The sequence below is a fragment of the Ambystoma mexicanum genome, chromosome 11, assembly GCF_040938575.1.
Source record: "Ambystoma mexicanum isolate Mex_15411 chromosome 11, UKY_AmexF1_1, whole genome shotgun sequence".
NCBI lineage: Eukaryota > Metazoa > Chordata > Amphibia > Caudata > Ambystomatidae > Ambystoma > Ambystoma mexicanum.
In genome coordinates this window covers 249,223,293-249,249,821 of record NC_090934.1, presented here as the reverse complement: position 1 = coordinate 249,249,821, position 26,529 = coordinate 249,223,293, and the positions used below count along the sequence as shown (strand labels likewise).

General features: G+C 46.6%; 1 protein-coding gene across 1 annotated transcript in view; it reads right to left on the bottom strand.

Moving 5' to 3' along the window:
- The window catches only part of LOC138503329 (lysophospholipid acyltransferase 2-like), a 228,382-nt gene that overhangs the window by 104,926 nt on the left and 96,927 nt on the right, over window positions 1-26,529 (bottom strand). Inside the window, exon 4 of the mRNA XM_069622961.1 lies at window positions 17,058-17,147. Coding sequence (XP_069479062.1) covers window positions 17,058-17,147 — 90 coding nt within the window. The remainder of the gene's footprint in view (window positions 1-17,057; window positions 17,148-26,529) is intronic.

The window sequence follows — 26,529 nt, the reverse complement described above, 5'->3', positions numbered from 1 at the left end:
GGTCTGATATTTCAGGAGACCATACCAATTTCTTGGTCTCATCACCATGTGAGGATTTTTCATACTCAGGAAGATTTCTGTCTCCTACAAAAATGTTTCACAAGCTGTTATTTCATCACGCAGTCTACAGGATCTTGATCAGATCCAATGGACTGTAAAATAATCTGTTCTGGCTCCCTACAACTCTTATTTAAAATGTTTAGACTTATTTAACTCCAATATGTCCAAGTTACGGAAATCCTGTGATACCTTTGCTCCTATTAAATCGAGAATAACTACATCCAATCAGGTTAATGAATGGTATTCTGCCTCCCTTAGGCCGCTAAAGAAGGATTAATGCAAAAAAGAAAAAATGTGGCACAAATAAAATATCCCACATCATCGCCAGACTGCTTCCTCAGCACTTAACATCTATAAAAACAGCTTTTCTTGCTGCTAAATCATGCTTTCTACAAAACCAGATTGAAACAGCAATTACTAGGCCCAAAGAGCTTTTTGATGCTATAGAAAATTATGAAACTCTCCATGCATTTCATCATCTCGGTGTCCATCCACAAACTATTTTAATTAGTTTTGTTTATGAATAAAGTTAATACCATTCGCCTGAACATTGACTCACAACCTTCTATTTCCGAACCGGCCTTTCCTGACATTGATCACTCACAGGTTTCTGTTGAGAAATGCAAATTTACCCCAGGTATCCTCGAGGAAACGTTCCCCCTAACTGCAAGTTTAACACCATCAAATTATAATTATGATCCCATCCCTGCCTGCTTGGCAAATCGCCATGTTTCTGAACGTAGCAATTTTACCACTAGTTTTGTCAACTCATCATTTGCGGAAGGTGTGGTTGCGCTATTGAAGCAATCCACATTGAATAATAATGCACTCATGAACTATCGCCCAATTGCAGTTCTCATATGGCCTGCCAACATTTTAGAAAAAGGTTCTACAGAAGTTCATGAAAGCTCCCAATATTCTTGGCACATTTCAATCAGGCTTCCGACCCTGCTATGGTCCAGAGACAACACTTATTTTGGTGTGGGATGACCTACTCAAATTTGCTGATGAGGGTGACCTCAGTCTGCTGGTCATGCTTGACCTGTCGGCAGCATTCGTCACAGTCGACTTTGTGACAAATCAACTTCTGGAGCACCAGAAGTCAAGGGATGGATATCGGTTTTTAAACCATCAATCAACCCCACACCTCTAGTACGCAAGAAGGGATCTGAACAGATTGTGATACAAGTAAATTCATGTACAGTCCTATTTGACATGCCTACAGCATTCTCACACAAAGTAAAAAGCCCACTGTATATGGCAGTCTAATCTGACACATAATTTGCAGATTGGAGAGATGGTTAAATATATCTATTCTCGGATTAGACTCCTGCGACCATCCTCATGCTTATCACTAAGAAAGATCAACCAGTAGTTGTTGGAGCATTGGTCAATTCCAAGGTTGACTACTGCAATGCTATACTAGCTGGGATCCCAGTATGTCAAATTCAATGTCTGCAGGTGGCTCAGAAAGCAGCGATCAGACTTCTTTTTTTATAACCTACCTAAACCCACATCTGTTCCTCCCTCACGCTGATCACATTATTTTTTCTTTTAAATTTTATTTTGACTTGTTTTTTCAGGAAAACCCTGAAAAATGTATCAAAAATTCTTTGACTTTCGAAGCTCTCTTGTCTAAACGTTTGAAATTTCACGTTTAGGGTTATCTCATGCTGCTTGCCGCGTCAAATAAGTCCCCTTTTTACTTCTGAGAGCGAAGTCCTCCTAGAGAGAGGCGGTGAAGTCTCCCTAATCTGTTCGGAATGTTGCGTCGATTAGATTCACCATAGCCACCGTCCATCTCGTGGTTTCGCCTGATGTTAATCTGTTCCATAGATCATTTTCACGGATCATCCACAGGTTCTCGATCAGCAGTAGCAGGTGAACTGCTCTGTTTGTTTGGTGTTAGGACAATCTATTACTAGATGTTTCAGAGTTTCCTTCACCTCCATCTTTTTACACAGTCGACACTCTTTTTTGTTAGAGACACCCCTGATGGTAAGGATTTCCTGTGTTAACAGCAAATTTAATCTTGCTTTCATGAACAGCATTCTTTTTCTTTTTTTCTGGAAATTTTACACAGTACTTTAGCAGAGATTTCACTTTGTTGAACGTAGCGGGGAGATGGGCTAATAGTTTATTCTCTGCGGCTGACTCCAGTCTATGTATCTAATCCATCTTTTTCATTTTTTTGTTTAATTCTGTCCGTATTTTCTTTCAGCTCTTTTTCTGTACAAGCTATTTCCTGTAGTTTCTCTTTCCTCTTCTCCACCCATCTGTTCAGTGCCGCGCATTTGCCACTTTCCAGTTCGTCCTTAATGATATTAAAAGCCGGCAACGTCTCAGCTAGGATTATTTTCCTGAACAAACTCATGGCGCTTTGGTCTACCATGGATGAGAGGGATACTAGACCCAGCTCTCTTCTAATGGCCGCCATAGATGTTGATTTAGGGACTCCTACTACTGCCTTCCAGACCAGCCCCTCCAGTCTTCTCCAGATCGTGGTTGGGGTGAAAAGTGAGACTTCCATTCCATACACCAGTGCTGGAATCACGTTTCCTTTGTAGAACTTTATTGCAGGGATTAGTGAGAACTTTCCAAATTATTTGTCAATGACTCTCATTTGCGATGTTAATCTTTTGGCTTTGTCCCAAAGCATGTTTTGCATAGCCATATCTGTTCCTGAACTGTCAATTTCAACACCCATGTATCTGATGTTTTTTACTGATTCAATTTTGACATTATCAAGGAACCAGGACAGCTGTTTGGATTCTTTTTTCGGTGCTTTCTCAATCGTCCAAACTTTGTTTTTGTTTTTGTTGATTTCAAGACAATTTTCATTGATGTATTTCGCCAGATTAGTTAACTTTCGTTGTAATCCAATTTTAGTCTGATCGATTAGGATAACATCATCTGCATATAAAAGTCTTGGGATGGTGGTTTTACCCATTTTCGGCGGGAAGCTCCTGCTTTCAGCTTCAGAAATGTGAAAGTCGCCTAGAAAAGCAATAAATAGGGCTGGTGCCAGAGGGCAGCCCTGTTTGACCCCTCTGTTTACCTTGATTTCCTCAGATAACAATCCTTGCTGACTTAATTTCCCTCTTATAGTGTTTTGTGAGTGAAGCGCTTTGATTGGGTCGAGCACTGATTGGGGGCATTTCCAAGAGTGTAATTTAGTCCACAGCATATTTCGATCAATTTTGTTGAACGCTTTTGATAGATCGATAAAAGCTAGGTGGACCTTTGGGGCCCCTTCGTCCACCTTAGCTTTTAAGATGTTGATAATCATGATGTTGATTAAAGTGCTTCAATTTTTTTGAAAGCCCGTTTGGAGGTTATCTTTCAATGGTCCGGTTTTTTCCCAAACTCTAAGGTGGCCTAAGAGAAGGGTTGCATAGATTTTGCCTATGATGTCAAGCAAGTTCTCCGGGTCATCATGGCTCCCCTTCTTGTAGATCGGCACGATCACTGCTTCTGCCAAGACTCTGGAATTTGTTGTTTTGTCTCACATTCAGCGAATATCTTGCTGATCACAATTGACCACTCGTTGGGAAACTGTTTGAGTATCACATTTGTCAGACCGTCATGACCTGGAGCTCTAGATGTTTTTAGCTTCTTGATTTTGGCTTCAATGTCTTCAGTGTTTGACAGATTCACCCAGGTGGATTTAGGGTTACCCACCTTGGCAGACGGTATTTCCTTTAACTCTTCAAATTCTGTCGTCAGGTAGTTTATCCATTTGTCCTCCGAAACTGCGTTGCTCAGTGGAATATTCTGTGTTGAAGATGTACTTTTTATCAGTGACCAGAATTCACTTGATTTCTTGGATGCTATTCTTTTCATCATGTCCTCTGCATCATGTTGGTATTGGATTGCCCTGTGTTGTTGCTGCCAGTTTTGGTACCTTTTTATTTCTAGGTACCATTTCGCCCAGTCCTCGTTGGTATTTGTCTTCTTTGCCCTTTTTTTCAAGCGGTGTCCCAGTTTTCTTTGTTCAACCAGAGCTTTATTGTAAGCATGTTTTGGCTGGTCGAAATTTTCACATCTTCCCTTCAGCGGTTTTTTGAATGGCAGTAGTAACGGTATGTAGTCTGGTCTTTCGTCTATCTTGTTTAACCTGGTGGACAAGACTTTCTGGTCCCATGCTTCAGTTAGCCTTAGCCATGTTTGTTGGCTGTTTGTTTCCGTTTCTAGAGGATATCCGGATATCCAGTTTTTGCTGGTCTCCATCCTTGCCATGTTCATGTCAACAAGTTGTGGTCGTAGTTAATAGTTCTTTTAACTTGAAAGCTCTCAATGCATTCTATTAGACCTGCTGAGATGCAAATATAGTCTAATGTTGCTTTTGACGCCCCACGTTCCCAGGTTGGGATGTTCATTTGGTTTGGGAACAATGTGTCTATGTTTTGGATGTTTCTTGTGGCAATGAGGTCCTTCCATTCTTTCCCTCGCTCCCTGGTTGGGTCCGATGTTGCAGGCTGTTGGTTGCTAGTTAGCATTGCCCGTGACAGATTGTTACAGTTTGCGTTGAGATCTCCACAGATGACAATTTCAATGTCTTCGAACTCTTCGTATAGCTGGTCAATCGTGGTGCTCATGTTTGAGCAAAATGATTTGGTTGACATGCGCTGAGGGTTCCAATAGCAGTTTATTATTGCTAACCGGTTCGAGTGACCTTCTCCCTTTTTTATGTCACGTTGGGCTCAAGTTGTCACAATCACCAGCATTTCGTACGTTTCTTTCCACTTTCGCGGTTCAGCCAGGTCCCGTCCCGTTTTGATTGCTATTAGTAAGCCCGCTTACGGTCTTCCTAACAGACCTTTCTCAGCTGCTGAGATTTCTATGGAGAAGCCATCAAGCGCTGGTTTGGCCATCAGCCACGTCTCTTGTAAACACAAAATGTCAAATCTGCCTAGGTTCACGTCTCCAACCATCGTTAAATGTGAGTGGCCTCGAGTGTTCCAAGATCCCAACCAGAAAAGCTCCTTTTCGGGCGGTTCCTCTCCGGTGGCTACTGCGGTGGAGTTGTCGAGGACCGACCCAGGTCGCTGCTATTTGTTGCTTTTCTTGTTCCACGTCGATGTCAGCCAATTCCAGGGGCCTTTCAGTTGACCCATTTCGGGCGTCTTTTCCATGTATTTTGGCGCATCATCATTCGGTGAAGGTTCAGTTTGTGGATAGTGATGAAACTCTTCCGTACTCGTGCTTCTGGCAAGTCGGTGTCCCTGCTCGAAGAGATCAGAATGGGTTACCTGTTTTCTTGCAGTATCGATGAACTTATCACATTCGTTCATTTCTGTTTTTTTTATTTCTGTCAAACGGAGGCTCATCTGTTCCAATTCTTTGAATGCCAGCTGTTCGATTTCCTTCATTCCCTCTGTTTTTATATGGATGTAGGCTTTGTCTCTTTTATCAATGTGGTATGGTTCCACTAACTAGAGGTCTTCAGATCTTAAATGCCTTAGAAATTTAGATCTCTTCATTATCTGGAGTACTGTCGGCCTATTTGATGGCATATGATCTTTCTTTGGGTCCAGTTGTTCTAACTTGAATACACGGGTCTGATCTTTCACTGTATTTTTCTTTTCCACCCTCTCAGTCGGGTGTCTCTGTTTCCTGGCACTGCTTGAAATTTTAAGTCTTCTAGGTACTTCTTTATGTTGGGCCTCATGCCCATGTCGCTGTTTTATCTCAGTGTGGTCCCCGATCTTCTTTTGATACACAGGAGTGTAATCTTTACCGTGCCGTTCCTTCTCCGTCCGCTGGTGATTTTTTTCTTGCGTTCTCAGGGTATCATTTCGCTTACTCTCTCCTTTCTTTCCCATTTTTTTTATTTCAGTTAAGAGAAAGCCCAACTGCTCATTTTCTTCGAAGGCCGATCGTTTGATGAGTTTGATACCTTCTGCTTTTACATGTAGGTATGCCTTAGCTGTTTTCCCACTGTGGTACGGTTCTACTAAATTCAGATCTTCACTTCTGAATTTCCTTAAGGATTTTGTTTTCTTCATAATCTGGACAACAGTAGGTCGGTTCAATATAAGGAAATCTTTTTTTGGATCTTGTTGTTCTAACTTAAATAGACAGATCTCTTCCTTTGTTTTCTGTTGTTGGAGCTCGATCCTGCTTCGCCATCTGATCTTCGGCGGAGGCGTTTTATCTTGATCCTCGTTTTGACATAGTTTTTTTTTCTGGTACAAGTTTTCATGTTGCTTTTCTTGGCCTTCGCCCCGGTCTCTTTCGAGCTGATCCTTCTCTGTCGTAGCTTTATTAAGGTCGCCTACCTTGGTCCTCTCTTTGCTCTTACTCGATGGCGTGTTGTCATCCTCGTTACTGTTGGAGTCATTGAGTTCCCATATTGAGATAAATTCATTAGGACCGGGTCTGTCATGAACTCCTCCGCTGTTCTTGGAGATCTTGTTTTGGTTGCTTCTTCTAGTTGAGCCTCCGCTGGGACTATCAACTCTTCTGGGGGAGGTGTCGTTTTCTTAAGTCTTAGGACCGACTGTACCATATTTGTCTTTGACTAATCTCTGTTTTTGTTTTGGGCTGCTTTTACCAGCTTTGGCTCGGGAGCCGGTTCTGGGAAAGATGTATTTTGTTTCGCTATCCGCAGCCCGTCTTCGTAATGCCTCATTGGCGGCACGGTCTGTGCCGTGGTAGGATTGCCGTGCCGTCACTCCAGGTCTTCAATCTTTCTTTCTAGTTCTTCAATTTTGCTATTCCAGGTTTGGTGCTGCATATTTTTCAGATCTTCTACCGCCGTTATATAACTTTCCACATGTGACATTTTCATGATCATGTTTGTCAAAATTGCTGTGTTGTCTCGGATCTCTTCTTTTATAGCTTCGTACAATTTGCAGAATGGTGCAAGTACGACTGTCATTGCCGACATAATTGCAATCATGTCTGGCTTCTCGTTTTGGGAGACTTTCTGCATTCCTGGTGCAATGTCGCTGAGTCAGCGATTTTTTGGAGAGGTTTGGCTTTTCTCAGATCTTCTTTGTGGTGCCGGTGAATCTGGAGCTGAATGTTCCATCAGCACACTTTGGTCTTGGTCTATTGTTATTCGGCCACTTGAGAATCTTTGCTTCGATGCCTCGAAGCCAGGCAGACGACCCTCTCCATCCGAGTTCATCACGGACGGCATCTTGAGTATGCCTGTGTCCAGGTGGGGCTTAGTCCATGCATACCTCCGCTCTTTTTCACCCAAACAGGAGCTTCGGCCTTGATCGTTTTGTGGTTGTTTAATTGAAATGGGAGCTTCTCTCATTAACTCTTCCACGATTAGCTTTTCAGGTGCTAACTGCACCTGCAAAGAAGCTTTAATTTTTTTGGGATTGTCATTTGCTTCTTTGATCTCCAATACGATATTGTTTGATGGTTGACCCAGGGCCTTTTGACTGGCCCCCCTTGTGTCACTTTTATTTATAGTTTGCTCCATAATGCTGTTGTTCAAGTTTCTTTCGGGATCTACGTCTGCCGTGATTATTTTTGGTGCTTGGCACCAGATTGAGTCTGTTCTTCTCTGCTTTGACCCTGGAGGATCATCGTGTGCTACTTCCAGCATCTCTGCGTCTGAAACTTCAATCTCCGTGATCAATTTTCTTTTATACTGTTGTGTGAAAAATGCCTTAAGGGGGCATGATAGAAGTAGATTGGGTAGGATTTTGGAGGAAGCACTTCTCCTTTTGATCACTTTTATCTCTTTAGGTAAAGTTTTTGATTCTTTTAACTCCTTTCCCAGTCGTTTGTTGGTTATAGTTTTTTTGATTTTGTCAGTTTTAGGTCTTTTTTTGTTTTCATTCTTTTTTTTTTTGATGCTCTTGGTGTTAGTTTTAAGTGTTCTCCCTCTGATTCTTTGGTCGAAATTTCCGTTCATTGACTGTGTCTCTCTCTGGATTTGTGTCTCTGTCCATAGGTGCACTATCAATTGGGCATTTATTGTCCAGATTGTTGTTCAGACCATTTATGAATGCCTCCGAGTCTTTTCTAGACTGGTTCTTGGTAGCCAAGTGCTTTGCAGACAATAAAATGTCATCATTGGCCTTGTCAGACTGGTGAATCATTGCCTTTATTTTAATACTCTTCTGTGGCTGCACCAAGTTGGATTCCTCCAGAGCTGGTGTCATAGTTACTTCTGTCCTTTTTTCAAATATGCTTGACTCCGACTGCCTACGAGCGTCTGGGCTCTTGGCCCCCACTGCAGAAACTTCTGGAAGCGGGAACCCGGCACTCAGGGCTTTTTTCCCACTAGCCGTCGGCGTGGATGCCATGCACGCGCCAGCCCACGTCACCAGGCTCTTCCTCCCCTCCGCACAGCCCCTCCCCACCACTAGCGTTCCACTTTGCTTCAGGCGGGAGCCGTCCTCCGACAGCTCTCGCGCTGAAGGCACTCGCCATAGTGGCGGACAGCGGACTGCTCATGGCCGCGGGCGGGGAAGATGGAGGTATCACGCTCACCTCTCGACTCTCCTTTCCTTTCCACTCTCGCTCCATGCCCACCGCACCACTCGCGGCGCACAGGGGCACTCCAACCTCCGGACCAACCTCCGGTCCAGCCTCCGATCCAGCCCCCGCACCGTTGGAGTCGCTAGAGACCTGGTGCAGTGGCATCGCAGGGGCCAACTCTGAAGCCGATGTTGCTGCTGACGGCAAGAACCCCACGGGTGCCACGGTAAGTTCCATTTTTCTTTCTGTTACTTTAGTGTTTTTGTTTATCGTACATCTTTGGATCACAATTTTTTGAGAAATAGAGCCATTAGGTTCTGAGTTCGTGGAGTTCTTAGCTCTATTACTTAATGACGTGCCGATGGTCGAGCTCATGTCTTCTAACTCTTTGCTGACTTGCATGATAGGCAGACTAGGCTTCCTGGAGGGTCTCCCTTTAGGACGCACTTCAGGCTCCATTATGCTCTTGCTGCGTGTCTACAGCGGACTGCTACAGACTGCTCTCCACCTCAGCTCCCAACTCCGCTCACCGCTCTGTGGTGTGTTTGGGCAAATATAGCGAACTTCCTGCAAAAGGATGTGGACTGGCTGCTCACTTCTGCAGACTGCTCTCCACCTCAGCTCCCAACTCCGCTCACCGCTCCGCGGTGTGTTTGGGCAAATATAGCGAACTTCCTGCAAAAGGATGTGGACTGGCTGCTCACTGCTGCAGACTGCTCTCCGTCTCAGCTCCCAACTCCGCTCCACATTATTGGCTGCCAGTTCAACAGAGGATCTTTTTTAAGGCCCCCTGCGTTGTCTTTAAGTGCATTCACGGTCTGGCTCCTCTGTACTTGGCCTCTAAATGTACTCCTTATCATCCGGGGTGATCTCTTCATTCCCCTGCTCAAAAGCTACTGCAAGTAAACACATCTCACTTTGTCCATAGAGATGATAGGCGCTATTCGCTGCTTGGTCCTCAGGCTTGGAATGCCCTCCCTTTTGCTCCCTTTTGCTCTTCAGAATCTCGATTCCTTCCAATTGTTCCGAAATTAACTCAAAACACACTTTTAATCTAATCTTTCTATTTGGCTTTTCTATGATGGCTGCTCTCAATTTAACATCTGCGCACAGATACAGTGTCTGTTCGGATGTTCCTCTTTGAGGAACAAGCGTGGTATAATTAATGAATTAAATAAATACATCAAATCAAATTCACTCTTTTGGGCTCCTTTGTCACTTATTTGGGCACTTCTGTTACAATTAAGGTTCCCCAATTCTCTTCTAAGTCTCCCACCTTCTTCACTCTTTTGAGCACCTCTATCACACATGTGGCCTCTTCTCTTACAACAATTAAAGTTCCTCAATTCTCTTCTAACTCTCTAACCTTCATCACCCATTTGGACACCTTCTTCCTTCCACACTTCAGGGTCTTTCTTCTGCTGATCCTCTGGGTCAATCTCTTCAACAACCTTTTTAACCTTTCTCTCCCAACCCTCTGGGTCTTGCTCCTGCCAGCCTGTTGGGTATCTTAACTCTAACCACAAAAGTGATGGGTGGAAGGTTTTGAATGAATCTGAACCACTGGCATTGCTCTGGGCAACTGTCCACACCACTGTTTTTTAGCGCGTCTGCACCATTGCAAAAGGGGTCCAGCCATATGTAAATCAGTCAGGTACTGCCACCAATGGTACCAGCCCAGCACAAATTGCTAGGCCAGATCCCCTCTGCACGGAAACACATGCAACCCAGGACATGTTTTGGCCTTGTTGGGACTCCTCAGAGAGGTGCAGCTTGCTGCCCTAAGGCGCAGCAAGAAAGGGACCCATGTCTGGGCATACCCTCTCTCACATAGTGAGAAAAACTATAACCACAAAAGTGATGAGTGGAAGGATTTGAATGAATCTAAACCACTGGAATTGCTCTGGGCAACCTTCCACACCACCATTTTTTAGTCCTTTTGCGCCATTGCAAAAGGGGTCAAGCCATATGCAAATCAGTCAGGTACTGCCACCAATGGTAGCAGCACAACCCGAACTGCTAGGCCTTGTCCCCTCTGCACGGAAACACAAGCAACCCTAGATGTTTCGGGCTATTTGGGCCTCCTCTGAGAGGTGCAGGCTGGTGCCCTAAGGCGCAGCAAGGGACCCACGTCTGGGCATACTCTCTCTCACATAGAGAAACAAACTATAACCACAAAAGTGATGGGTGGAAGGTTTTGAATTAATCTGAACAACGGCATTGGTCTGGGCAACCTTCCACACCACAGTTATTTAGCCCGTCTGCGCCATTGCAAAAGGGGTCCAGCCATATGCAAATCAGACAGGTACTGCCACCAATGGTAGCAGCCCAGCCCGAACTGCTTAGCCAGGTCCCCTCTGCACAGAAACACAAGCAACCCCAGACATGTTTCTGCCTTGTTGGGCCTCCTCAGTGAGGTGCAGCTTGGTTCCCTGTGGCACAGCGAGCAAGGGACCCACGTCTGGGCATGCCCTCTCTCACATAGTGAGATAAACTATAACCAGAAAAGTGATGGGTGGAAGGTTTTGAATGAATCTGAACCACTGGCATTGCTCTGGGAAACCTTCCACCCCACCGTTTTTTAGCCCGTCTGCGCCATTGCAAAAGGAGTCCAGCCATATGAAAATCAGTCAGGTACTGCCACCAATGGTAACAGCCCAGCCCGAACTGCTTAGCCAGGTCCCCTCTGCACGGAAACACAAGCAACCCCAGACATGTTTCAGCCTTGTTGGGCCTCCTCAGTTAGGTGCAGCTTGGTTCCCTGTGGCACAGCGAGCAAGGGACCCACGTCTGGGCATGCCCTCTCTCACATAGTGAGACAAACTATAACCACAAAAGTGATGGGTGGAAGGTTTTGAATGAAGCTGAACCACTGGCATTGCTCTGGGCAACCTTCCACACCACCGTTTTTTAGCCCGTCTGCGCCATTGCAAAAGGAGTCCAGCCATTTGCAAATCAGTCAGGTACTGCCACCAATGGTAACAGCCCAGCCAGAACTGCTAGGCCAGGTCCCCTCTGCACGGAAACACAAGCAACACCAGACATGTTTCTGCTTTGATGGGCCTCCTCAGTGAGGTGCAGCTTGGTTCCCTATGGCACAGTGAGCAAGGGATCCCTGTCTGGGCATACCCTCTCTCACATAGTGAGACAAACTATAACCACAAAAGTGATGGGTGGAAGGTTTTGAATGAATCTGAACCACTGGCATTGCTCTGGGCAACCTTCCACACCACCGTTTATTTTAGCCAGGCTGTGCCATTGCAAAAGGGGTCCAACCATATGCAAATCAGTCAGGTACTGCCACAAATGGTAGCAGCCCAGCCCGAACTACTTAGGCAGGTCCCCTTTGCATGGAAACACAAGCAACCCCAGATATGTTTCGGCCTTGTTGGGCCCCCTCAGTGAGGTGCAGCTTGGTTCCCTGTGGCACAGCGAGCAAGGGACCCACGTCTGGGCATACCCTCTCTCACATAGTGAGACAAACTATAACCACAAATCAGTCAGGTACTGCCACCAATGGTAGCAGGCCAGCCTGAACTGCTAGGCCAGTGGCTACAGTGGGTCTCTTAACTCTCCACCTCAAGGGTTTGTCCCACTCCTCCCTCACCTGGAGCCCCCATCTCCTCACATGAGGAGAGCCAGGGGCGCACGAGCTACCTTCTCTGCTGGATAATGCACTCCTCTATTCCCCTAAACGGGCATTTTCATTTGCACTGTGACAAGTCCCTGCATTTTGTGTGTGGCATAGCGGGGGTTGCCAAGGGACCCTCCCCATGCTGCTTCTGCGCTTAGCATGATCTTACTTGGGGCTGCTTATCCCCTTTTTGCAGCCCCAACGTCCATTAATACAGTCAGGCCGGGGACTTTGTCATGGTGCACATAGCGACACAAACATTTTAAAAGTCAGATTAGCAACCTCACAGACTATGAAGAGGAGGAAGCCTAGATAGATGAGATAGGTTGGAAGAAACCAAGAAGGGATACATGCCATGGCATAGGTAGGAGATACTGAAGAGAAGTTATCTGGAGTGCACATGTTGAAACGGAATAGGACAAAATGTCCGTATAAAAATGACCGACCCCACCAAAAGACCTAAAACACACACCACGAAAAGTTCTAACTACCAAAAGTTCAAACTTTTCGTGGTATGTGTTTACGTGTTTTGGTGGGGTCGGTATGAAAAAAAAAATAATTGAAAAGGCTGCGGGGGGTGGGGGAGTGTCCCCCGCAACACTCCGCTCACTACAGTGAGCGGGGGTTGCGGGGGAAAACCCCAAGCTCTCCCGACAGAACATTAATAAAAACTAAAAACTAAAAAAAAACAGGGGCTGCGGAGGTGTCCCCCGCAACATCCCGCTCACTACTACAGAATATAGTGAGCAGGGGTTGCGGGGGAAACCCCTGCATGTTCGCATGGGAAATGTTCGAACATTTTGTGTTCTTGCATTTCCTGTGCAACCATTTCCGTCGTGGGAAATGCAGCCGTGGTAATATCACGTAGATCCGTTGAAACACAGACTGAGCTTAGACGAGGGACATGGTTTTCAAGTGGTGTTGCTATGAATAATATTATGTGTGTGGGTGAGTGGGCACAGCTGGTTAGGTTGCAGTATTATGCCGGTTGAAAATATGTCCGTTATGTTAATTCTGTGGGGTGCAGCCCACTGTCAAGTATCGCCGGGCAGTTATAAATTGATGCAGGGAAAAGAGGCCAAGGCTTGTGAGCCATCGGTGTGGGCATTGATCAATTTAGTATTACAAACAAGAGGAATATTTTGAAATAAATTAACCCTTCTTGGGCTTCGGGATTTATGGCCCACACCGATGGCTCACAAGCCTAGTCCTGCACTATACTGGTGGTATTTCTCATTCTGAAATGTTGCTTTGACTCTGCATCACGATTTCAATTGCCTAAAAAGTAGGCATATGAATGCAGGTGCCAACAGTGATATGCTTTCCGTTGGTAATTGCTGGCCTTGAAGCCCAGGCACCATTTAACATCTTTGTCCTGTTCTGTCTGGCCACGGCTCTTTAGGTCAGCCAGGTCGAGTAACATAGCCTAAAATTTCAGGGGGAAAGCGGGGTGAAGCCGGGTCAGCCCAAGGTGTTGCGCCACTGCTAGATGGTGTGGAAGGGGTACACAGACGTGCTTGCCAAATGTATAAATTATCAGGGGTCAAATCCTAAAAATAAAAGTGGGGTGACTCATCAACACACGCAATGGGATGTGATGTCCCCAGAAATTTGCATATCAAGGTGAAATTTGCACATTTCATAAAATTGGCTTTGTGCAACCACCCTAATTGCACAGGATGAATGTATTTTGCCTTTTATGAAATCAACACACACACATAACCAAGAGAGGGTATTTTCTTCTAATAGTGTTTTTGAAAACTTCAAAAGGTTTGCATGTTTTAAATTCCAAGAACCAATACAAATGTTTTCCCTGGAACATGTAGTGCCGAAATGTTACATTTCACCTCTACTTGTTTGTCATTTTCTATCCGGTTATATAGTGCAGTGGTGAAGTGTCCAGCAGGCAAACCTAATGACTGCAGTTCGATCCACAAAGTCGGCTTTAATTAATAAATTCAAGGAAAAGTTCAATGTTTCTCATTTTAGCTGGGGGGACTGAGTTCACACCCGTGTGTGCCCTCGAATTACTGATGAAACATCTCATAGTGATGGGGAACTTGAGACACCTAAACTTGTGCGTGGTCCCTCATCATTCCCAGAGACTGGCATTGCGTGTCGCCTGTCTTGTACGCGTCACATTTATCTTTGTAGAAAGATCCGCTGCTTCCTTCATATGATACATGCATACCTACACCCCCATGTCTGCGCTGGTGTGTGCATCTGTGTTGTGCAAGAGAGGGAATGCACTACCTACATAAGGACAGCGGGTGGCAGCAGAGATCTAATCAACGGCTAAAAGGGAAGAGCGTGAAGTTCAGACATTTTCACCTGAAGAGAAGAACGAGAGAAAGACAGTGTGACTTCATGTCGGAGGCTGCGGTCGGCTGGTTCGGGCTCCCCCGGGGCGCTGGGGGGTTTAGTGGGTTTGGGGGTCTGGGGGGTTCAGCACAGGGTTAAAAATTACTCTGTTTCTCCCAATAGTGCAAGTGATGCGTACACACTTGAGGGTAAATTCGCCACGCAGGCAAGTTCTGAGACAGTAAGGGCGGAAAAATAGGGCCCTTGTTCAGAAAGATGAGTTCAACCGCCTGCAATGTTAGTTCCCCTTGGAAGCATTCTCACTTTAAGTGCAATGCTGGCTCACCAAGGGCTGTGGCTCGATAGCTGGGTCCATTTCCGGGCTGCAAATTGACTGTGTTCACCTTGGTGCCTTATGAGTCATCATTAAATCAACACGCATTGGCAATGTCAACAGTTTGGGCTTTTGTTTAGGCATAGGAAATGCACTTGCCAGGCACAGCCATAGTGGTATTAACTGGCCATTGAAGGCAGCGGGTGCAAAATGTTGCAAGTACCTGGGCATCTGATAGCAGCGTCTGGCAAATGCCTAATACCGCAACACAAGCCATGTTGGCTTTGCCAATGGTTGTTTTTAACAGGACTTCAGTGAAGGATATGCATAGTGCTCATAAATCGAGTGGCTGAAGGCAGACCTGGTAAAACATTTCTATTACAGCAGTAGAGAGTTTACCGCTCCAAGTAACCCATTCATTATCAGAAGCCTGCTTTGAAAAAAACACTAGCCAGCAATTCGAGTGCAAAGTTTGAAGGAAAGGCTTCATTAAAGCCAGATCAAAGAGTTCCCACAAGGAGGTGTTTTGGGCAGGGAGGGGCCGGAAGGGAGTGGGAATGGCTTTAGCGATTAGCATATCCGTGGGCAGTCAATGGGTGGGCCCAAAACCAGACAAAACCTACAAGCTGTGTGTCACCTCCGCACATTCCATTCCTCCCCATCTGTACTCTAATGCAATAGTTTCGGCTTATAGGTGTCGCAAGCAACACTTAATAGCCCACACTAAAAATAAGCCTCGCTAAAAACGAAGCCTTTGTTGGCCGACAACTTGACAACCTCTTCTAGTTAGTAATGGAATTTCTATAGCCTTCTATTAACATACAAGCCAATGGCAGCACCGAGGAAGGGCTGCAGGATGTCCTGTCTTTGTATTGGCAGGGTTTTGTGAGGATCTAACACATTGGCCCCGGGTGACTCGCCATGTTAACACTGTGGGTGAGTCCTTATTGGAAGAAGGTTGACCCTTTTTATCTACACCCATAAGAGAAGAGTGGGGGGCACTTGGTGAAAAAGCAGCCAGAAGTAGTGGCAGGGCACAAGTCCTAAAAAAATAAAGTGTGAGGACTCTGACGCAGGCCTTTAAGTGGGTCAGGGCTAGGCAGGGCTCAGCTCTGGTAGTCTCCAAAAATTGTCCTTGAGGCAGGACTCTGCACGGGCTCCTTAAATGACATCCCTTTCCTGATTTACTATGACGTCTCTTCCCCAGCAGATGATCAGACTCTCAACATTAGTTGAAGGCATTTGGAATTAGGTTGTATTCTAATAAGAGGGAAAATTACATTATAGAGAATGCATTCTTTGATTTTTGCAACACTTTCTATAAAAAAATTATTACAATGCTTTAATTAAATTCATGCATAAGAACCATAAATTACTTTCCAAATAACTGTGAAATTGCATGGTGCATCAACCTATTTTGAGTTCATTTTATATTTTTTATTTGAATTTCTTTGGTCATTTACTTACTGCATACTACTCCCTTAAACTTCAGGTACACAACCTGGATTGGCAGGTCACTCCTTTCATCATATGGGCCCACGTCTTTTAATGGTCTTTGGCTATTTTGGATTTGAGGCTGTACCAGACACTTTAGGCGCCGCCCCAAAATATTGCTTCTGGTCACGTTAGAGCCCCTCTCCTTGTATTATCCCACTTAAAAGCACTTCTCAGACGCGCCCATTGGGAAGTAACGTCATAGGATCGTAACATTTCCTTAAGTTAAATATGCAAACGTCATTCAACTTGTCCTTCACTGTTGAATAAAGTGCAAAGGACAAACCAACATTTGGCAATAGAACATATTTTCCTATTGCGTTGCTGGCCAATTATAAAAGTATGCAACTTCTGGATCTAAGCATCCTGAAAAAACATGTGCGGTGGAGCAGAATGCCAACGTGTGTTCTTGTGGGTCCGTGCTTTACCAAACAGCTGCAGGACCGGGGTTCGAATCCTCGTGCCGGCACTGGCCATTACAAGTGAGTGCAGTAAATTGTCATTTAAAAAAAGAAAGATCCTTAAGCACACAGGGGGAACGTGTCCGCCCTCTCAAAAAAGAAGGCGCCACCCTTCACCCGCGTGGTCCCTCGACTTCTACTGCACTTAAAGGCACACGCTCGGGGCCTCCAAAACGTGCAGTGAGCTTCAGTCATGCACTTTGTTTTAAGGCTCACACCCAAGCCACGTACCTAAATATCCGACCACCAGCACCCCATACTCCTGCATGCACCCTCTGCCCGCCAGCAGCACCTGCGCCCCCATCAGCCTCTGCAGGCTTCTTACCCTGTGATCTCGGACGACTCCTTGTCCTCACCCACATAGTACATGACTTGGACGACCACCAGGTAGCCCATGGAGACGGCCAACGAGTATCTGCAAATGCACAAAAGAGAGCGTGAGACAGTGCAAAGAACTGCAGTGAGTGAGCCTAATACGGAAGGTCCAGTACAGCGCCTATAGATTGTGAGTCCCTGCACCTTCCTCCCTCAGTAGTGTCTGTAACTCCATAGCTCCTACGCACCCCACACCGCATACATTTTAAGGAGCTACATGTACAAACCTTTATAGTGTCTATACCTCCTTTGCTTCTATTCCATCACATGATCACCTATAGTTCTATATACTCTTTTACCGTCATAACCAATAGTTCCTATACCTCCATAGCAATTATAACTTCGTAGCTTCTATACCGCAACATCACCTTTACCTTTATAAAACCTCCAGCTCCACCACTCCATACTTTCTTAGTTCCTATACATCCAGGATGTCAAACTCCAGGCCTCGAGGGCCGGATCCATATTTTTCAGGACACATCTCATTAATATTCATGAATTAAATTTGCATACACAGATTCTAAAGGTACGCACATTTTCTCTCATGAATATTGATGAGGGATATCCTAAAAACCTATCAGGATCCTGGGCCTAGAGTTGGACAACCCTGCAGATCTATGGCTTGCACACCTCATTGTCTCCTACACTGCCATTATGCCTATGCATCCATAGCTCTATAGCGCCTATACCCCAGAGTCCCTATGTATGCCAAGAAATCATAAATACACACTGATCATACCCCCAAATCTCCTATACTTCCATAGGACAAATACTTGTGAGACACATGGCACGTACACATCCATAGCTCCAACGTCATCACAGCACCTGTAATTCTGGAGTGCATCTGCTTCCATGGCTCCATGCTGCCTCTACTTTGATATATCCGAAACCACAATAGTTTATTTTAACCGGATCCCCTACACCTCGTACATACACCCCCATATCTCCATATTGTCTATACCACCATAGATCTATTGCTTCAAAACCTCCAGAGGTCATATGCTGCCATATCAGCTCTGCAACTACACCGCTATAGCACCTACACTTTCACAGCTCCATAGGTCCTATATCGCCATATTCTATATTATTGTAACTGGAGCATTATAACGATCACACCTTCATTGCTCCTATACTACCAGAGTGCCTGGACGTCCATAGCTCAGGAATAGCCATTACACAGCACCTCCAGTGTGCCAATAGTGCCCCAGTACATATCCCTCTCCAGCACCCTACACCCATGGTTCTATACTGGCAGAGCACCTGGGCCTCCATAGCTCAGGAATAGCCATAACACAGCACCTCCAGTGTGCCAATAGTGCCCAAGTACATATCCCTCTCCAGCACTATATACCCATGGTTCTATACTGCCAGAGCGCCTGGGCCTCCATAGCTCAGGAATAGCCATAACACCAGCACCTCCAGTGTGCCAATAGTGCCCCAGTACATATCCCTCTCCAGCACCCTACACCCATGGTTCTATACTGCCAGAGCGCCTGGGCCTCCATAGCTTAGGAATAGCCATTACACCAGCGCCTCCAGTGTGCCAATAGTGCCCAAGTACATATCCCTCTCCAGCACCCTACACCCATGGTTCTATACTGCCAGAGCGCCTGGGCCTCCATAGCTCAGGAATAGCCATAACACCAGCACCTCCAGTGTGCCAATAGTGCCCCAGTACATATCCCTCTCCAGCACCCTACACCCATGGTTCTATACTACCAGAGTGCCTGGACCTCCATAGCTCAGGAATAGCCATTACACAGCACCTCCAGTGTGCCAATAGTGCCCCAGTACATATCCCTCTCCAGCACTATATACCCATGGTTCTATACTGGCAGAGCACCTGGGCCTCCATAGCTCAGGAATAGCCATAACACCAGCACCTCCAGTGTGCCAATAGTGCCCAAGTACATATCCCTCTCCAGCACTATATACCCATGGTTCTATACTGCCAGAGCGCCTGGGCCTCCATAGCTCAGGAATAGCCATAACACCAGCACCTCCAGTGTGCCAATAGTGCCCCAGTACATATCCCTCTCCAGCACCCTACACCCATGGTTCTATACTGGCAGAGCACCTGGGCCTCCATAGCTCAGGAATAGCCATAACACCAGCACCACCAGTGTGCCAATAGTGCCCAAGTACACATCCCTCTCCAGCACCCTACACCCATGGTTCTATACTGGCAGAGCACCTGGGCCTCCATAGCTCAGGAATAGCCATAACACCAGCACCTCCAGTGTGCCAATAGTGCCCAAGTACATATCCCTCTCCAGCACTATATACCCATGGTTCTATACTGCCAGAGAGCCTGGACCTCAATAGCTTAGGAATAGCCATAACACCAGCACCTCCAGTGTGCCAATAGTGCCCAAGTACATATCCCTCTCCAGCACTATATACCCATGGTTCTATACTGCCAGAGAGCCTGGACCTCAATAGCTTAGGAATAGCCATAACACCAGCACCTCCAGTGTGCCAATAGTGCCCAAGTACATATCCCTCTCCAGCACTATATACCCATGGTTCTATACTGCCAGAGCGCCTGGGCCTCCATAGCTCAGGAATAGCCATTACACCAGCGCGTCCAGTGTGCCAATAGTGCCCCAGTACATATCCCTCTCCAGCACCCTACACCCATGGTTCTATACTGGCAGAGCACCTGGGCCTCCATAGCTCAGGAATAGCCATAACACCAGCACCTCCAGTGTGCCAATAGTGCCCAAGTACATATCCCTCTCCAGCACTATATACCCATGGTTCTATACTGCCAGAGCGCCTGGGCCTCCATAGCTCAGGAATAGCTATTACACCAGCGCGTCCAGTGTGCCAATAGTGCCCCAGTACATATCCCTCTCCAACACTATACACCCATGGTTCTATACTTCCAGAGTGCCTGGACCTCCATAGCTCGGGAATAGCCATCACACCAGCACCTCTAGTGTGCCAATAGTGCCCCAGTACATATCCCTCTCCAGCACTATATACCCATGGTTCTATACTTCCAGAGCGCCTGGACCTCCATAGCTCAGGAATAGCCATTACACCAGCGCGTCCAGTGTGCCAATAGTGCCCCAGTACATATCCCTCTCCAGAACTATACGCCCATGGTTCTATACTGCTTGGTCCTTCATACATATCCATAGGCCCTCACACCACGATTACACACACACTTCCATATTTCATACCACCTAATTTCCTTTAGCACTAAAGCATTCTTACTTCCACAGGTCCTATATTGCCATACCTTTGACACCCCCACAGCCCCTGCACTTCCATACCATAGTTACTGAGCAATCATAGATTCCTTACATACACGGCGATCACCGAGCTTAGAGTTAAACTCCGCGGCTTCCAGGCCATCGTACACCTACCCTCTGGCATTCATGCCTCCATAGTTCCCAATCCTCCAGAGGCACTATCTAGCGCCTTCGTATCTATGCTTCTACAGCTCCTATGCCTTCAAAACATGCATACCTCTGTGATTCAAATAGCATTATGGATGTTATACCTGCAGGGTATGTATGTATAACTCATCTATACTTCCTATATCTGGTGAAAGCGACACCATCTAGTGAATGAGGGACACGCCAGTAAATAAAGTAGTGCTTCATATAGCGCCCCTTACCATATTCCTCCAGTTTTTAAGCACTGTAATGTGATAATGAGTTTCACCATGGTTGCTCACTCGTGTTACCGAGTTAGCTTAACCAGTATCAGACCCATGCCGCACAGCATCGTCCTGCTTCCAAGCGCTTGAGCAATCAGCCTGCCTAGAAGCCAATGCCAAGAGCTTGAAAGCCAAGGGTCCTCACTGCAGACAGGCTGCCCAATAAGGAGATTGGGCGAGGTTCTGGCAAGTCAGTGTTCCTGGAGGGTGCGTCCAGGCAGCGGTGTCCCCTCTAAATGACCTTCAGAAAGCACCCCTGTTCTGCAGATCCTTCGGTCCCATTGGCTTATCACCGCCTGCCACTTCTTCACGCTGCCACTATCCCTTGCACTCCACTGCAGTGCTCGGAGTGGGCGGGAGCAGTGCTGCGCTACTTTAAAAAATAAATTAAAAGTTTTTACTGTTCCTATACTTTTATTTGTAAAAGAAACAATTCTGGGAAGGTATAGTTTAAAAATAAAAGTGTAGGAAGAAGTTGAATCTTGCACTTCAGTGCACTGCACGGAACGTTCCATTAAACAACAGGTGTGTTTGTTTGGGGGTTTGGATTGCACGTGGGAGGGGGCGTAGCTATGCGGTTTGTGGGGAGCGGGGGCAGGCACGGTCCCACTACTTGTTTTCATACACTTCGACCACTGGCATTTCGGGTCTGCATTTGTTTTCTTTTGGGAATATTGAGTTTTCCGCTGCTTCAGTGGGACATCGCCAGGCTGGCAGTACCGGGGCACTGGGTCAAATGCAATTGTGCAGCACGGCAGTATGGGCACCGTGCGTGCTGGCTAGAGTGGAAGGGTGGCTGGCAGTTTACTCCTGTGTGTGGCCAAGAATTATTTTTGCTGGCGATTGCACAATACTGCTGCACACAACTCAGCATGCACGTATGCACTGCACAGGGCCGCAGCTGGGTGCTCTGAAGGGCTCTCGCGCGTCTGTTAGGGTCATATTGGGGAGCAGTACTAAATGGAGCTGATTAAGCCGTGGGAATATGTTGACAGTTCAGGAAGCACTGACAGTCTCAGAACTTGACAGTTTGCAAACTTTCCTGACTGACCAGTACACTAGTGCGGAGTGTGCCATTCAGGGGCAATGGCATTGTGGCGACTTGGGGCCAGATCACAGAAGCTTTGCACCGGTCCAAGTGCCAAGTTGCACTGTATAAGCCCTAGGGCAAAGTTTGCTCTAGTTCAAAAAACATTGGGCCATATTAGACAACGTTTGTACCACGAAAAGTGCAATTTTACTTGATATTAGCACTAACCCAAAAAGTATTCTTTCAATGGGCCTCATTACACGGTAGGCGGTAAGGGTTTACCGGTACCGGTAAGGGCACCGGTACCGGTAAACCCTTATCGCCTTACTACGAGTTCCCTTTGCGGGTCCCGACCTTAACGGCTGGTTTTACCAGCCGTTAAAGTAGGGTGCCGCAAAGGGACCTCGGTGCTAATTACGGTACCGCAATTTGCGCTACCGTAATTAGTGCCTTCCCCATTCCCATTATGCCCTATGGGGGTAAAAATGGGAATGGGGAAGGGCCTTGGTGAATGGGGAATTACCGCCCCTGCTCACCTTGGAGTAGGGCGGTAATTCCGCCATCCACCAAGGCGGACACGGTAAAATACCGGCGGCAACCATGGCGCTAATAGCGCCATGGTTACCGCCTACCGTGTAATGAGGCCCAATGTATTTTTGCAGCAGGGCAACTTTGCTCTAGTGCTAATACGGAATGGTATGAGCACAAGGGCAGACTTTGCACTGGTGCTAATACAGACTGGTATGAACACAAGGGCAAACTGCACTGGTGCTAATAAGGAATGGTATGAGCACTAGGGCAAACTTTGCACTAGTGCTATTACAGAATGGTATGAGCACAAGGGCAGACTTTGCACTGGTGCTAATACAGACTGGTATGAACACAAGGGCAAACTGCACTGGTGCTAATACGGAATGGTATGAGCACAAGGGCAAACTGCAATGGTGCTAATACGGAATGGTATGAGCACAAGGGCAAACTGCAATGGTGCTAATACGGAATGGTATGAGCACAAGGGCAGACTTTGCACTGGTGCTAATACAGACTGGTATGAACACAAGGGCAAACTGCACTGGTGCTAATAAGGAATGGTATGAGCACTAGGGCAAACTTTGCACTGGTGCTATTACAGAATGGTATGAGCACAAGGGCAGACTTTGCACTGGTGCTAATACAGACTGGTATGAACACAAGGGCAAACTGCACTGGTGCTAATACGGAATGGTATGAGCACAAGGGCAAACTGCACTGGTGCTATTACAGAATGGTATGAGCACAAGGGCAGACTTTGCACTGGTGCTAATACAGACTGGTATGAAGACAAGGGCAAACTGCACTGGTGCTAATAAGGAATGGTATGAGCACTAGGGCAAACTTTGCACTGTTGCTAATACAGAATGGTATGAGCAGAAGGGCAGACTTACCCTAGTGCTCATACAGACTGGTATGAACACAAGGGCAAACTGCACTGGTGCTAATACGGAATGGTATGAGCACAAGGGCATACTTTGCACTGGTGCAAAAATGCATTTGAAGTAAAGGTTGTTTACACTAGAGCAATGTTTGCCCACGTTGTAATACCATGCAGCATTGCACTTGCCGTTGTGCAGAGATTTTGGAACATGGCCCCAACTTTTTTGCACTAGGGAAAAGTTTCTGTAATGACACATGTTAGAAACCCATGGCCACCCTTACATGTGTTGCTTGTGTAGGTTATGGCACTGCACACGTCTTGGGCTAATTAGTTCTATTCCAACTGTGAACTTGAAGGGAGAGTCTGCCACACCATATACGCAATCGTGAAGCTCTGGGCAAGAATGCCAGCGGACCGGCTGGAGGTTACCAATCCATTATCCATCGTGGGGCCTGACTAACACATGGGAAGGGGCAAAGGATGGACTTTTTAAACCAAATGTTATGGTAGGTTATTTGCGTTTAAAATCTTCTCAATCGCTCACCGATGAATTCACAACAGCGCACCCACTTACCTCACACAGCGCATATCCAAAAAACACAATCCTCGCTGCCTGCGATCCTCCATGTCCACCTCCCTTGTGACACCTAGATTCACCAAACAAAGAGCAGGAGGAGCTAGCCTTGCCGTCATAGCTCCTAGCCTCCCTACATGTATCCAAGAAGAGCCCTCCTACTTCAAACAAAGAGCAGGAGGAGCTAGCCTTGCCGTCATAGCTCCTAGCCTCCCTACATGTATCCAAGAAGAGCCCTCCTACTTCAAACAAAGAGCAGGAGGAGCTAGCCTTGCCGTCATAGCTCCTAGCCTCCCTACATGTATCCAAGAAGAGCCCTCCTACTTCAAACAAAGAGCAGGAGGAGCTAGCCTTGCCGTCATAGCTCCCAGCCTCCCTACATGTATCCAAAAAGAGCCCTCCTACTTCAAACAAAGAGCAGGAGGAGCTAGCCTTGGCGTCATAGCTCCCAGCCTCCCTACATGTATCCAAGAAGAGCCCTCCTACTTCAAACAAAGAGCAGGAGGAGCTAGCCTTGCCGTCATAGCTCCCAGCCTCCCTACATGTATCCAAGAAGAGCCCTCCTACTTCAAACAAAGAGCAGGAGGAGCTAGCCTTTCCGTCATAGCTCCCAGCCTCCCTACATGTATCCAAAAAGAGCCCTCCTACTTCAAACAAAGAGCAGGAGGAGCTAGCCTTGCCGTCATAGCTCCCAGCCTCCCTACATGTATCCAAGAAGAGCCCTCCTACTTCAAACAAAGAGCAGGAGGAGCTAGCCTTGCCGTCATAGCTCCCAGCCTCCCTACATGTATACAAGAAGAGCCCTGCTACTTCAAACAAAGAGCAGGAGGAGCTAGCCTTGCCGTCATAGCTCCCAGCCTCCCTACATGTATCCAGGAAGAGCCCTCCTACTTCAAACAAAGAGCAGGAGGAGCTAGCCTTGCCGTCATAGCTCCCAGCCTCCCTACATGTATTCAAAAAGAGCCCTCCTACTTCAAACAAAGAGCAGGAGGAGCTAGCCTTGCCGTCATAGCTCCCAGCCTCCCTACATGTATCCAAAAAGAGCCCTCCTACTTCAAACAAAGAGCAGGAGGAGCTAGCCTTGCCGTCATAGCTCCCAGCCTCCCTACATGTATCCAAGAAGAGCCCTCCTACTTCAAACAAAGAGCAGGAGGAGCTAGCCTTGCCGTCATAGCTCCCAGCCTCCCTACATGTATCCAAGAAGAGCCCTCCTACTTCAAACAAAGAGCAGGAGGAGCTAGCCTTGCCGTCATAGCTCCCAGCCTCCCTACATGTATCCAAGAAGAGCCCTCCTACTTCAAACAAAGAGCAGGAGGAGCTAGCCTTGCCGTCATAGCTCCCAGCCTCCCTACATGTATCCAAGAAGAGCCCTCCTACTTCAAACAAAGAGCAGGAGGAGCTAGCCTTGCCGTCATAGCTCCTAGCCTCCCTACATGTATCCAAGAAGAGCCCTCCTACTTCAAACAAAGAGCAGGAGGAGCTAGCCTTGCCGTCATAGCTCCCAGCCTCCCTACATGTATCCAAAAAGAGCCGTCCTACTTCAAAGAGCAGGAGGAGCTAGCCTTGCCGTCATAGCTCCCAGCCTCCCTACATGTATCCAAGAAGAGCCCTCCTACTTCAAACAAAGAGCAGGAGGAGCTAGCCTTGCCGTCATAGCTCCCAGCCTCCCTACATGTATCCAAGAAGAGCCCTCCTACTTCAAACAAAGAGCAGGAGGAGCTAGCCTTGCCGTCATAGCTCCCAGCCTCCCTACATGTATCCAAGAAGAGCCCTCCTACTTCAAACAAAGAGCAGGAGGAGCTAGCCTTGCCGTCATAGCTCCCAGCCTCCCTACATGTATCCAAGAAGAGCCCTCCTACTTCAAACAAAGAGCACGAGGAGCTAGCCTTGCCGTCATAGCTCCTAGAGCCCTCCTACTTCAAACAAAGAGCAGGAGGAGCTAGCCTTGCCGTCATAGCTCCTAGCCTCCCTACATGTATCCAAGAAGAGCCCTCCTACTTCATCTTCCACCAAAAACGTTAAACTGCGTTATTCAACAAATCAGCCTAACTACTTCCCTGCCTTTTTACTGAACCAACGGTTCCTGCACTTTTCTGTAACCAAGTGTATTGTTTCTAACTGTCATCATCATACCATGCCTACTGCACTCTTCTATTTGCATCCTAGTATAATCTAGCGCCATGATGGGTTTGGGGGCTAGAACAAATAAATAAATAAACAAATAAATAAATGCTGCCATTTGCATGTATACAACATATGTCAGAAACTCTGAAAAGGTTTGCAAAGGGAGATTCCTGTATTTCTGGGCCTTTGGCAACACCATGTTGTTGCCATAAATGTTAAAGTAATTAGAAAACTGTGGAAACTATGAAATTGGCAGGGATTAGAATCTCGGCAGCTTTCCAAAGGAAAGTCGCTCAAAGAACAGCGACTGGGGTGTGCAGTCATCACTATAGCACTGACAAGCCTATATTGCACCTCACAGGTCCAGCTTGGGAAACTTGCACACACTCTGGTGCTTTTCTCTGTCTCCAAAGCACTTCTACAGTGTTGGATTTCTTGTATGAACAAAGTAAAAGCAGACTATGGACTTCCCCTGGGAACAGGTAAATCATGTTGTACATGGTGACATTTCTGTGCACCTCTCTAACCCTGAGGACTAAATGAGGCAATTGATTGGAGTCATGGAGGAATTGCTCAAGCTTGAAGGTTGCAAAGTCGATCAGATGAAATA